This window comes from Haliotis rufescens, unplaced genomic scaffold (assembly GCF_023055435.1).
Source record: "Haliotis rufescens isolate VD_foot unplaced genomic scaffold, xgHalRufe1.0.p SCAF_22, whole genome shotgun sequence".
Classification (NCBI taxonomy): Eukaryota; Metazoa; Mollusca; class Gastropoda; order Lepetellida; family Haliotidae; genus Haliotis; species Haliotis rufescens.
This window is the reverse complement of record NW_025963913.1, coordinates 7702501-7715430: the sequence shown is the minus strand read 5'-3', so window position 1 is coordinate 7715430 and position 12930 is coordinate 7702501. Positions and strand designations below refer to the sequence as shown.

Below are 12930 nucleotides of genomic sequence, written 5' to 3'. Positions count from 1 at the left end.
TCATTTTGCGAACACCCACCCGTTTGTGAGTCCCTCATTATCTGAACACCCACCCGTCTGTGTGTCCTTCATTATCCCAACACACACCCGTCTGTGTGTCCCTCATTATCTCAACATCTTTCCGTCTGTTTGTCCCTCATTATCTCAACACCCATCCGTCCGTGTGTCCTTCATTATCCCAACAGTCACCCGTCTGTGAGTCCCTCACTATCTGAACAACCACCCGTCTGTGGGTCCCTCATTATCACAACACTCACCCATCTGTGGGTCCTTCATTATCTGAACAGCCACACCTCTGTGGGTCCCTCATTATGCCAACATTCACCCGCCTGTGGGTCCCTCAAGATCTAAACACTCACCTGTCTATGTGTCCTTCATTATCTAAGCACCCATCCGTCTGTGTGTCCTTCATTATCTGAACACCAACCCGTTTGTGTGTCCTTCATTATCCCAACACTCACCCGTATGTGGGTCCCTCATTATCTGAACACCCATCCATCCGTGGGTCCTTCATTATCCCAACATCTTTCCGTCTGTGTGTCCCTCATTATCTAAACATCCACCCATCTGTGTGTCCTTCATTATCTGAACACCCATCCGTCTGTGTGTCCTTCATTATCTGAACACCCACCCGTCTGTGTGTCCTTCATTATCTGAACACCCACCCGTCTGTGTGTCCTTCATTATCCCAACATCTTTCCGTATGTGTGTCCCTCATTATCTGAACACCCACCCATCTGTGTATCCTTTATTATCTGAACACCCATCCGTCTGTGGGTCCCTCATTATCTGAACACCCATCCATCCGTGGGTCCTTCATTATGCCAACACCCACCCGTCTGTGTGTCCTTCATTATCCCAACACTCACCCGACTGTGGGTCCCTCATTATCCCAACATCTTTCCGTATGTGTGTCCCTCATTATCCCAACATCGTTCCGTCTGTGTGTCCCTTATTATCTGAACACCCACCCATCTGTGTGTCCTTCATTATCCCAACATCTTTCCGTATGTGTGTCCCTCATTATCTGAACATCCACCCATCTGTGTGTCCTTCATTATCTGAACACCCACCCCGCTATGTGTCCTTCATTATCTGAACACCCACCCGTCTGTGTGTCCTTCATTATCTGAACACCCACCCGTCTGTGTGTCCTTCATTATCCCAACACTCACCCGACTGTGGGTCCCTCATTATCCCAACATCTTTCCGTATGTGTGTCCCTCATTATCTGAACACCCACCCATCTGTGTATCCTTTATTATCTGAACACCCATCCGTCTGTGGGTCCCTCATTATCTGAACACCCATCCATCCGTGGGTCCTTCATTATGCCAACACCCACCCGTCTGTGTGTCCTTCATTATCCCAACACTCACCCGACTGTGGGTCCCTGATTATCCCAACATCTTTCCGTATGTGTGTCCCTCATTATCCCAACATCTTTCCGTCTGTGTGTCCCTTATTATCTGAACACCCACCCATCTGTGTGTCCTTCATTATCTGAACACCCACCCGTCTGTGTGTCCTTCATTATCTGAACACCCATCCTCTGTGTGTCCTTCATTATCTGAACACCCACCCCGCTATGTGTCCTTCATTATCCCAACACTCACCCGTCTGTGGGTCCCTCATTATCCGAACACCCAGTCGTCAGTGGGTCCCTCATTATCCGAACATCCACTCGTCTGTGGGTCCTTCATTATTCCAACACTCACCCATCTGTGGGTCCCTCATTATCTGAACACCCATCCGTCTGTGGGTCCCTCATTATCTGAACACCCATCCATCCGTGGGTCCTTCATTATGCCAACACCCACCCGTCTGTGTGTCCTTCATTATCCCAACACTCACCCGACTGTGGGTCCCTCATTATCTGAACACCCACCCACCTGTGGGTCCCTCATTATCTAAACACCCATCTATCTGTGTGTCCTTCATTATCCCAACACCCACCCGTCTGTTCGTCCCTCGTTATCTGAACAATCATCCGTCTGTGGGTCCCTCATTATCTGAACACCCACCTGTCTGTGTGTCCTTCATTATGTCAACACTCACCCGTCTGTGTGTCCCTTATTATCTGAACACCCACCCATCTGTGTGTCCTTCATTATCTGAACACCCACCCGTCTGTGTGTCCTTCATTATCTGAACACCCATCCTCTGTGTGTCCTTCATTATCTGAACACCCACCCCGCTATGTGTCCTTCATTATCCCAACACTCACCCGTCTGTGGGTCCCTCATTATCCGAACACCCAGTCGTCAGTGGGTCCCTCATTATCCGAACATCCACTCGTCTGTGGGTCCTTCATTATTCCAACACTCACCCATCTGTGGGTCCCTCATTATCTGAACACCCATCCGTCTGTGGGTCCCTCATTATCTGAACACCCATCCATCCGTGGGTCCTTCATTATGCCAACACCCACCCGTCTGTGTGTCCTTCATTATCCCAACACTCACCCGACTGTAGGTCCCTCATTATCTGAACACCCACCCACCTGTGGGTCCCTCATTATCTAAACACCCATCTATCTGTGTGTCCTTCATTATCCCAACACCCACCCGTCTGTTCGTCCCTCGTTATCTGAACACCCACCCGTCTGTGTGTCCCTCATTATGTCAACACTCACCCGTCTGTGGGTCCCTCATTATCCGAACACCCACCCGTCTCTGTGTCACTCCTTTTCTGAACACTCACCCGTCTCTGGGTCCCTCATTATCTAAACACCAACCCGCCTGTGGGTCCCTCATTATCTCAACACCCCTCCGTCTGTGGGGCGCTCATTATCTCAACACCCACTCGTCTATGGGTCCCCTCATTATCTCAACACTCACCCGTCTGTGGGTCCTTCATTATCTGAACACCCACCGGTCTGTTGGTATTTCATAATCTGAACATCCACCCTTCTGTGGGTCCTCAACATCCATCCGTCTGTGGATCCCTCATTATCCCAACACTCACCCGTCTGTGGGTCCTTCATTATCTGAACACCCACCGGTCTGTGTGTCCCTCATTATCCGAACACCCACCCGTCCTCTGGGGCTTTATTATCGGAACCCCCATGCGTCTGTCAGTCTCTCATTATCCCAACATCCATCAGTAAACTGAAAGCAATTCTGCATCCACCCGTCTCTGTGGCCACCCATCTATGAGGTCGGCAGTTGATCTCTACCCGACTATTGGTCCTTCAGTATAATTGTTTATGGGCCTCCAGGATTCTCCGTCTTTGTTTGGGCCAAGTGCTATGGATTGCATTGTTTGATGTGAAATCTGGTTGGACCTAAAAACAAGAAGTTGTAATTAACTACATATTACGAGTGCTTTACATAAAGATGTCTTCAGAGTCGGTCGAAAAACAGTTTCGGTTTTAACTGATTTGTTTGAAATCGTTTCTCGTTCTCACTGGGAAACCGCCCCTATGTTAAATGCAGAGTCGACACTCACTTAATGAGACGGGGCAAGAACAATATTTATCCATAGCTCGAGTCAACATCACCCCTTCACTAATTACGCTTTCCCAAACACAACCAGAGCCCATGACCCCATGGCCACAACTGTCAATAGGAGTTGGACAATAAAAGCACGGAGATTTGTCTGTGTAGACCAATCTCTGTGCCTGGCAGCAGTAGTGTGTCGGTGGAGAGAAACACACGATCGCTCTACCTCAGTGCTGGGAGACCGCCCGACCGACCGCCCGCTCGCTCGTTCACCCGCCCGCCACTTGCCTCTGTCTGTCTACACGTGCCTCTCTACAAGGCTGAAACACCCTCGCTCCTCACTTGCTCCGTCACTGGACATTCACTGGCACTGGAGGAAACACGTCCGACTCAACTTAATGGAAACTTGGAAACTTTAGTCATGTTTCTCAGAACGTTTGTTCAAAGCTGTACACATTATGAATTCAAGGAGTAAACGTATAACTGTGATCTCGTTTTCCTCTGAGGGTAGCGGCGTCAACACCACCCCCCGGGCACCCTGGTCTTGAATTAGTTAGCCGGGTAGGGCTGGACGATGGGAGGGACAGGATGTTACCTCAACCCCCCAGCTGTGCCGGGTTATTTTGCCAGTGGTCAATGAAACAAGCAGACCTAGTCCTAAGGCTGTGTAATGGTCAAATGCACCCGGTTGCCCGCGGGTAAGGATCAGTAGACTCGGTGTCGGAAGTACTGTGAGATCTAACAGCTACCATTCTTACGGATTTGCGGAAATTGTTTACCTCTTAGTAACCTGTACCATTGAACGGAGTAGGAGTGTTATTTGGTGTGTGTGTAATATTGTGTCCAGTGATATCACTCAGCACAGTCCAAGTTGCTGTACATGGGGAGTACTCTTCATGTGGCGACACACAACGCACTTACATCAGAGGGAACCATTCACTGCTTGTATGGAGGATGAGACATCGGCCCTTGCCACAGTATCAGTGTACATTAATGTGCGATGTGTGCCCATACGTGAGTAGTGTACCTACAAAGAAAACAAAGGTGTGTCCCACCCACCCTGGCTGCTGATTCCCGGGTGTCACCCCACCCCCGCCTCAACCCCTGCCTGTCCGGCTGATGGGCGTTATCGGCCTGGGGCCCGCCATGCTGGGGAGAGTCGGTGGGCTACTGGTGGTCATCCTTCTTCTCTCCATGTGCCTCGGCAACGTCGTCGGTCGGTCGCGCGGACACAGTCGCCTGTCGTTGTGGATAGATAAAGCTCAGATCAGAGAACTTATTGGTGAGTTATTTCAGGGACATCCAGCTTGGCAAAGTGCTTCCATATTTTTGCTTACATGCGTATTAGTCAGACCGTTTAAATAAAACAGTCAGACCTGTTCAGTGACCTGCAGTTATGTACGTTACACAGCGTTAAGGTAAGCTACAACTAGTAGGCTAAATAGACATTTAGAACTCATCATGGTCGTCGCTCTCACAACTCTCACACAAAGTTCACACTTTGTGAAACCATTTTGCTGTGTACATTTCCGCAGCGATACACAGTACTGTCGTGTCTGTATAATGATTTCGCGCCTCCCTTGAAATTATTGTCACTGACCTTTTGCATGGTGTTGACCCGCGCGCGCTGCTTTCAGTATATTTCACGGTAATCACCAGGCGATGTGGTACCGTGACGGCGTATCACCACACGGAGTTCTCCACAGGATTATATATAAGCCACACAAAATGCAAAAGAAAGTTTGAAATCTTATGATCGTAAGAACTGATTGAAACTTTTCTCATAAAACATATGGATTATGTAGCACTGATAGGTGGTACGGCGGTACTTCGACGCCAGGTATAAAGACGATGTTTGTTGAAGGATTGGTATATGTAGGTTTGTGTGTGCAAAGGAAGCGTGTTGAGCACATTAACAACTTTTTACATGTGATGCAGCAGGTGATAGTACTAACTCCGAGAGGGGCGCGTGTCTGTAACGTCAGATACACCATGGTCGCGGCACGTATGGACTTTCACCTCACCGGTGCCGTCCGGATGACTGGGGTACAAGGGATGCATGCAACCCTGTCAGATATTCACATATTTTATTGCAGTCGAAAAACATGGAAATTCCAGTTTGAATAAGACGGCCTCCCGTCGACAAGTAGTCATTTCGGCATAGAGGCAGAATGTAATATCTTCAGAAGAACTTATTTCCTGGGCCCAGCGTGTCGGCGAGTGCCCTCTAGAAACAATCTCAACTCCACTAGTTTCCTCTACACGGCACAACAACACTACATTCACTTTTCCTAAGAGTTGGTAAGCCCAGCTTTTAGTTATTTTTCCCGACATGCAAATCGTGTTTAGTAGATTCACGGACCTATATAACCAAGTCCGTGGTAGATTTTAGGATTTTTGCCTTGCCATTTTTCAAGTTATGTTAAGATACAGTGCAATAGAAACGGTTATATTTTATCGTCGAGTTTTCTATTTATCTTAGACGTAGTTGATTCCAAGCAGCGGTGTAAGTCAACATGCCGTCCCAGGCCTGTGTTACGCATTCAGTGATCAGTACTACAAGCCCGCGATCTCATTCACAAGGCTGATATGAATATCATGTGTATTGTACACACATTTTAGTCACGGTATTTATGTATATAAGAGCGATTCTACATGATGTTCTTTTATGGACAAGAGCATTTCTATTCCGAGCTGCTATGCCAAAAAGACATTTGCCAGTTATTCGTCATTGCGGACTGAAGAAATGATGTACGCTATGTTCTTGTATGATCACTTACGGGAGAAAGCTAGGGTATTTCGTTTTTAAATGTCTTGACATAACACTTATGTACGTATTCAATGAGTGTAGGATTTTCAAAACACTTCCATGACGAGGGGAGATATGTTAATGGCACATTAACAGTAACTACCCCTTGTTTATTAAGGGGCAATAAGGCGGAATTCCTAAACCACGCGCAGAGCAGTAGCCCTTGGTCACACTAGTATTAAATGGTCACATTAGAACTTAGAAAAATGGCCTTCACTACTGGTATTGAACGAGCAACTCGTAGGACCATTTGCCTTGAAGTTACAATTATTTTGAGAGATGTTTTAATTTTCACTTTGGTAATCAACACGTTCATCAGGACGTACACATTTAGTTGGTTTTATGTCCATGTTGTTTAATATTTAAATTACAAATGAGGCTTGTATATATAATTCTAGTCGCTATATATAAACGAGAACAGTAGTGGACGATGATATCCCACGTCCGTTCTACAAGCTGCATAGGTATTTCATCATGTACGCTGCTACTTCGTGTTGAGATCAGTGCGGAGAGAGTAAGATAGAACTTTTTCCTTTTTAAAGAAATATACAGAATATTTAATATCAACGTGCTGACGCATTTCATTCAGTTTGAAATAGAATTAGTGTGTTGATATTTCTGTGATAATGAATTGTAGATATCGGGTAGAAACCTGTTTAATGTTTAATATTTTTTGTTTTCAAACAAACCTTTTGTTGTGATTATATGTCTTGAGTGCGCAATGAAGATGTGCGAGTTTGACTCATACCCCTGTCTAAGGGAAAATTGAGGGGAAGGGGCGATTAACAGCTTGTTTGACATGTCTTCTGTCTCTGCGTCAACTGATTCATGCTGTTTCTTCGTCAACGAATGCCCCACAATGCTTCTAACATGTATACACTAGGGGCCTCGTCAAGCTACCCGACCGACTGCTGGCTCTCACGCAGCATATGTTTGGCTGTGGTCGATGTATATAACACGCACACTTTAAACATAGGTTTAATTGAGTGTGATACATTGCTGACTATTTCATCAGATGTAGAGAGTTCACGAGAAGGGTTTAGTTTTTCGAATGGAAGTCAGCTAAGAATATTGCTAACAAAACCTGTGTATATCCATTTGAATATAAATCACATAAATAGACGATGATTTCAATGTGCATTCAAAAGTAATGTCCTTTTTATTTGGATAGTAAAATCAAAAGTGACCTTATAGAAAAAGCAAATTTATAAAATTATGACCCCTGATTAGGAAAGTGTATTCAAGCAAACTGATTGTGAGAACGCCTACACGACCTGATATTTATTCTCACAAGGTGATCGTCAGATAACTCTGGTATAAGGCCAAAGTAGAAATTTATACACTTTTTAAAGGTCGGAAATGTTAATTTTTAAACTAAAATAGATTTGCGGTGTATTAAAAACATTTTACTTTTTTCTCACAAACTGCTTTGTTAGCCCCTTGTTTTATAATGACAATGGCTGCAAGTATGTACAGCACACTGAAAGTGATTCGTGTAAATATCTTCGTTCGTGAATATTTGTTGGATTGTAGAAGTCGTAGACGCCGCTAGAAATCGCATTTGCATTAATGATTTGAAAGTTTTCTGCAGAGTAAAGATGTTTTTAAGATATTAAGTTTCTCATGTTAGTACACTATGCAGAGTGACATTTTCTAAAATGTTCAATGGAACAATTAATTCCTATGTAGTTGATAATGTTTCGTGTATTAGACTAAAGCTTAAGGTTATTGGTATTAGCATTCATATTTCTAATACAGCCCCGAAATATTTACACAACACAACTGACGCTATCCATATCACCATTGAAATTATCCCTTTGGATTTTAAGGGTCTGATAAATAGTTCTACTTTTCTTATAAAACTGGACTGTATTTCAACCGCTGCCTTTTCTCGGCTCCCAAGGGAAGTGTATTTTAATGGAATTGTAGCTGTTTCTTCCGGTGTCAGCTATGTTAAAATATTCCTGTTCATTTCATGATTGGCGATGACAACATAGAAAGGAGGCGGTACATTTTATTTAAAAAAATCCTTTCCCCGACTTAGTGTCCTCCTGTTATGTTTTAACTATATTTATTTATCTCACGTTCTTAAAATAAATAAGTGTAAATAAGCATTACTAAAGACATTTCTTACTACGACAATACGTACCAGTAGGTCTGTCCAATATGCCTTCTGAAAGTAGTTATACATATTAATATCGAAAGAAATACTCTCCCTTGTTGTCGCAAACCTTGTTAGGAACACTTATTTTGAGTCTGTTTTATGGCTTTACATTCTAAATGAATAATGCAAAACCACATTACATATATTTTCAAAGATATACGGAATGAATTAAAAAGTAGAAATCTGAGAATATATGTAAGTAATTACTTAGACGTATGTCTAAAGTCTTGTGAGAACACTGGGAAGTATGTATGAATAGCTACACGCCCTACTACAGCGTGTGTTAGAGCAACTCGCGGGACTCAGCGCGGGGACATCTGCGCAGGATATTCATTGATATCATGAAATAAATGACTGTACGCCGCGGGACTGGCGGGGTTGTAGGTTTGTAGATATATTTACGACGGAGACCAATATGTTTTATTGCTGTATCCTTTTTTCGTTGGCTAGAAGTATCTGAATGGCGGAGTCAGCGAGTGCAGCTGGCGAGATGGTTATTGAAGTAGCAGAAGTACATGGTGTTATGTGGGCCGTCCTGCCCCCACTCTGTGCACGCGCAGCAATGACAACCATCAGGCGAACCAACACAAATGCTAGATTTAAGAATGTCAAGTGATTTGCTCCACCACTGTTGATGTCTGCTAAATTGGAAACATGTTTGCTTGCAATAATGTAAAAAGTATTGTTTTCTCAGGGAAAAGTCCAAAGTGTGTATACTGTAACGTAGTAATGGCTAGCAGGCTGCTGAAGGCCGGTCGGTGTAGGCTAGTTGCACGGAGGAGGAACACTGCCACAGCTCGCCCTCTAGGTAAAGGCCACGTGCCTGTTAATCGAGAACAACTTTTAGCAACACATCTATGTATTGATAGCTATTTCTGTGGACAAGTGTAACCTTTAATATCAGCAACTATGTTTGTCAGCATGCTAGCTTCAATGTCGTGAATATATTGCCTGTTGTACTGTTTACGACTAGACATCGCTGACTGTAATAAACATTGTAGAAGGCATATGCTAGTGTAGCAACAATGTTAGACAACAATGGTATTGCTAGAAATTTAGAAATAACTGGTTTCTGTTTGACTATGCGAGGTGCGCATTTGAATATGTGGAAGGTTTCTCTCTGATCTGCCATATGACATTGGCTATTGTATAGGAATGATGCAGTGGAATTCGTCTTCACCTGCCACGTGCAATGTACTTACACTATATGTGTTTAGGTATGTATGCACAGGAACAATATTCCATCAAGAGTTCCATCACCACACACACAAGATTACATCACGAAGTTCATCACCACATGCACAAGATTACATCAAGAAGTCCATCACCACACACACAAGATTACATCACGAAGTTCATCACCACATTCACTAAGTTACATCACGAAGTTCATCACCACACACACAAGATTACATCACGAAGTTCATCACCACATTCACTAAGTTACATCACGAAGTTCATCACCACACACACAAGATTACATCACGAAGTTCATCACCACATTCACTAAGTTACATCACGAAGTTCATCACCACACAGACAAGATTACATCAAGAAGTTCATCACCACATTCACTAAGTTACATCACGAAGTTCATCACCACACACACAAGATTACATCACGAAGTTCATCACCATACACTTGGTAACGTCATGGTGCCTATCTCATCACCAATCACTTGGTAACGTCATGGTGCCTATCTCATCACCATACACTTGGTTACGTCATGGTGCCTATCTCATCACCAATCACTTGGTTACGTCATGGTGCCTATCTCATCACCATACACTTGTTTACGTCATGGTGCCTATCTCATCACCATACACTTGGTTACGTCATGGTGCCTATCTCATCACCATACACTTGGTTACGTCATGGTGCCTATCTCATCACCATAAACACTTGTTTACGTCATGGTGCCTATCTCATCACCATACACTTGGTTACGTCATGGTGCCTATCTCATCACCATACACTTGTTTACGTCATGGTGCCTATCTCATCACCATACACTTGTTTACGTCATGGTGCCTATCTTATCACCATACACTTGGTTACGTCATGGTGCCTATCTCATCACCATACACTTGGTTACGTCATGGTGCCTATCTCATCACCATACACTTGTTTACGTCATGGTGCCTATCTCATCACCATACACTTGGTTACGTCATGGTGCCTATCTCATCACCATACACTTGTTTACGTCATGGTGCCTATCTCATCACCATACACTTGGTTACGTCATGGTGCCTATCTCATCACCATACACTTGTTTACGTCATGGTGCCTATCTCATCACCAATCACTTGGCTACGTCATGGTGCCTATCTCATCACCAATCACTTGGTTACGCTATCAAGTCCATAAACATACACACGGTATATAATCATGTCCAACTCATCCCATGTTTCACAATCGTATTAAGTATTAATACTGATGTTGCGTTAATATCCACATGACAACGACGTAACAAAAGTGTCATTTTCTGTCATAATGTGATTGTCTGCGCCCGAGCTTCTTGTCGGCGAGCTGCACTCTGGCACCGGGCCTTCTCACAGCCGACACACACACAGCCCCATGGTGGATACCATTTTGTTTAATACTAACTCGCTAATACAATGTTATGTACCGTTTTAATACTGAAAGAAGATTTGTAGAATAAGTGCTCTTATCGTTTTCTTCTAAGCGATGCAGTTATAAACTGCATGTTTAGGTAGTCGACACAGGGGAATAGCCTTGATCACGTGATGCTCTATTATCTGCCCACACTGTTCGGGAATGCCACTTAGGTTAACTTGTCCATCAATTTGGATATTACAACTAATCAGATGACAAACATCACTGGCTATTCTAACGGGAATTTGCAGTTACAACGCCTACACTGAACTCCATGTGGATTCGAACTATGGTGTACATTCATCACGGCATGGAGTACCGATCTCGGGTGTACATTCATCACGGCATGGAGTACCGATCTCGGGTGTACATTCATCACGGCATGGAGTACCGATCTCGAGTGTACATTCATCACGGCATGGAGTACCGATCTCGGGTGTACATTCATCACGGCATGGAGTACCGATCTCGGGTGTACATTCATCACGGCATGGAGTACCGATCTCGAGTGTACATTCATCACGGCATGGAGTACCGATCTCGGGTATACGTTCATCACGGCATGGAGTACCGATCTCGTGTGTACATTCATCACGGCATGGAGTACCGATCTCGGGTGTACGTTCATCACGGCATGGAGTACCGATCTCGAGTGTACATTCATCACGACATGGAGTACCAATCTCGGGTGTACATTCATCACGGCATGGAGTACCAATCTCGGGTGTACATTCATCACGGCATGGAGTACCGATCTCGAGTGTACATTCATCACGACATGGAGTACCGATCTCGGGTATACGTTCATCACGGCATGGAGTACCGATCTCGAGTGTACATTCATCACGACATGGAGTACCGATCTCGGGTATACGTTCATCACGGCATGGAGTACCGATCTCGTGTGTACATTCATCACGGCATGGAGTACCGATCTCGGGTGTACGTTCATCACGGCATGGAGTACCGATCTCGAGTGTACATTCATCACGGCATGGAGTACCGATCTCGAGTGTACATTCATCACGGCATGGAGTACCGATCTCGGGTATACGTTCATCACGGCATGGAGTACCGATCTCGGGTGTACATTCATCACGGCATGGAGTACCGATCTCGGGTGTACGTTCATCACCTCATTGTAAACCTAGAAACTCGGATTAGTTTGAACATCCCGGCAGCATACGAGTTACTTCTCGTCATTTACTCTCTTTCCTGGCAAATCAACCAGCGTTACACAAGACGTATTTTCATAAAACATGCGGAAGTGTCCATGGTGTTTGCTCTATCGCCTTGAAATATACATTCTCGTCTCGTCATTCGCAGTGGAGATTTTTAGATCTTATGGCGGATTGAAGTTATATATTAACATTTCAAAGTTGATTCACACGCACATGAAGCGTTCTGGATTAACGAAGATTATGTTTTTGAGAATAGCGTGTATCTCTCTGATACAAAGGATTCTATTACGGATGTAGAGATTATTTTGATCACATACTGGAAGTGAACACGAACCATACATAGATAAAGTACTTACACTTGTCACTGTAGTATACAGCATCCTGGGTACACACCCTGTATCGTAACGAAACCAAGGCTAATTCTATATACTGTGATATTATAGTTTGTCACTGAACGGGTATTGAGTGAAAATGTAGTCAACTCATCTTGAAATCTGACATCAACATCTGGCAATCACAGCGATATGATCAGTAAGGAATATCGTCTCGTATACGTTTACAAACTTCTTTCATTTATTGATTTCATGTTTGTCCTTGATAATCACTTCACTGGAAATGAAGAAAGATTTTTGTTCCGGTAAATATTTCAAAAGTGTCAGCTCTTACTTATGACCACGAATACAAATCGAAACCTGGTCTTCTTCGAAAACTCGA

General features: G+C 44.1%; 1 protein-coding gene across 3 annotated transcripts in view; it reads left to right on the top strand.

Annotated features, from left to right (window-relative positions):
• Positions 1 to 3653: 3653 nt before the first annotated feature.
• Positions 3654 to 12930, top strand: part of LOC124117085 (wnt inhibitory factor 1-like) — a 126319-nt gene continuing 117042 nt past the window's right edge. For 2 of the 3 annotated variants that reach the window (XM_048401475.1, XM_048401472.1), the window contains exon 1: positions 3655 to 4725. In XM_048401475.1, the coding sequence (XP_048257432.1) occupies positions 4563 to 4725 (163 nt within the window). In that variant the 5' untranslated portion in view covers positions 3655 to 4562. Of the gene's footprint in view, positions 4726 to 12930 lie in introns of all 3 variants that reach the window. The other variant, XM_048401473.1, reaches the window with a different exon arrangement.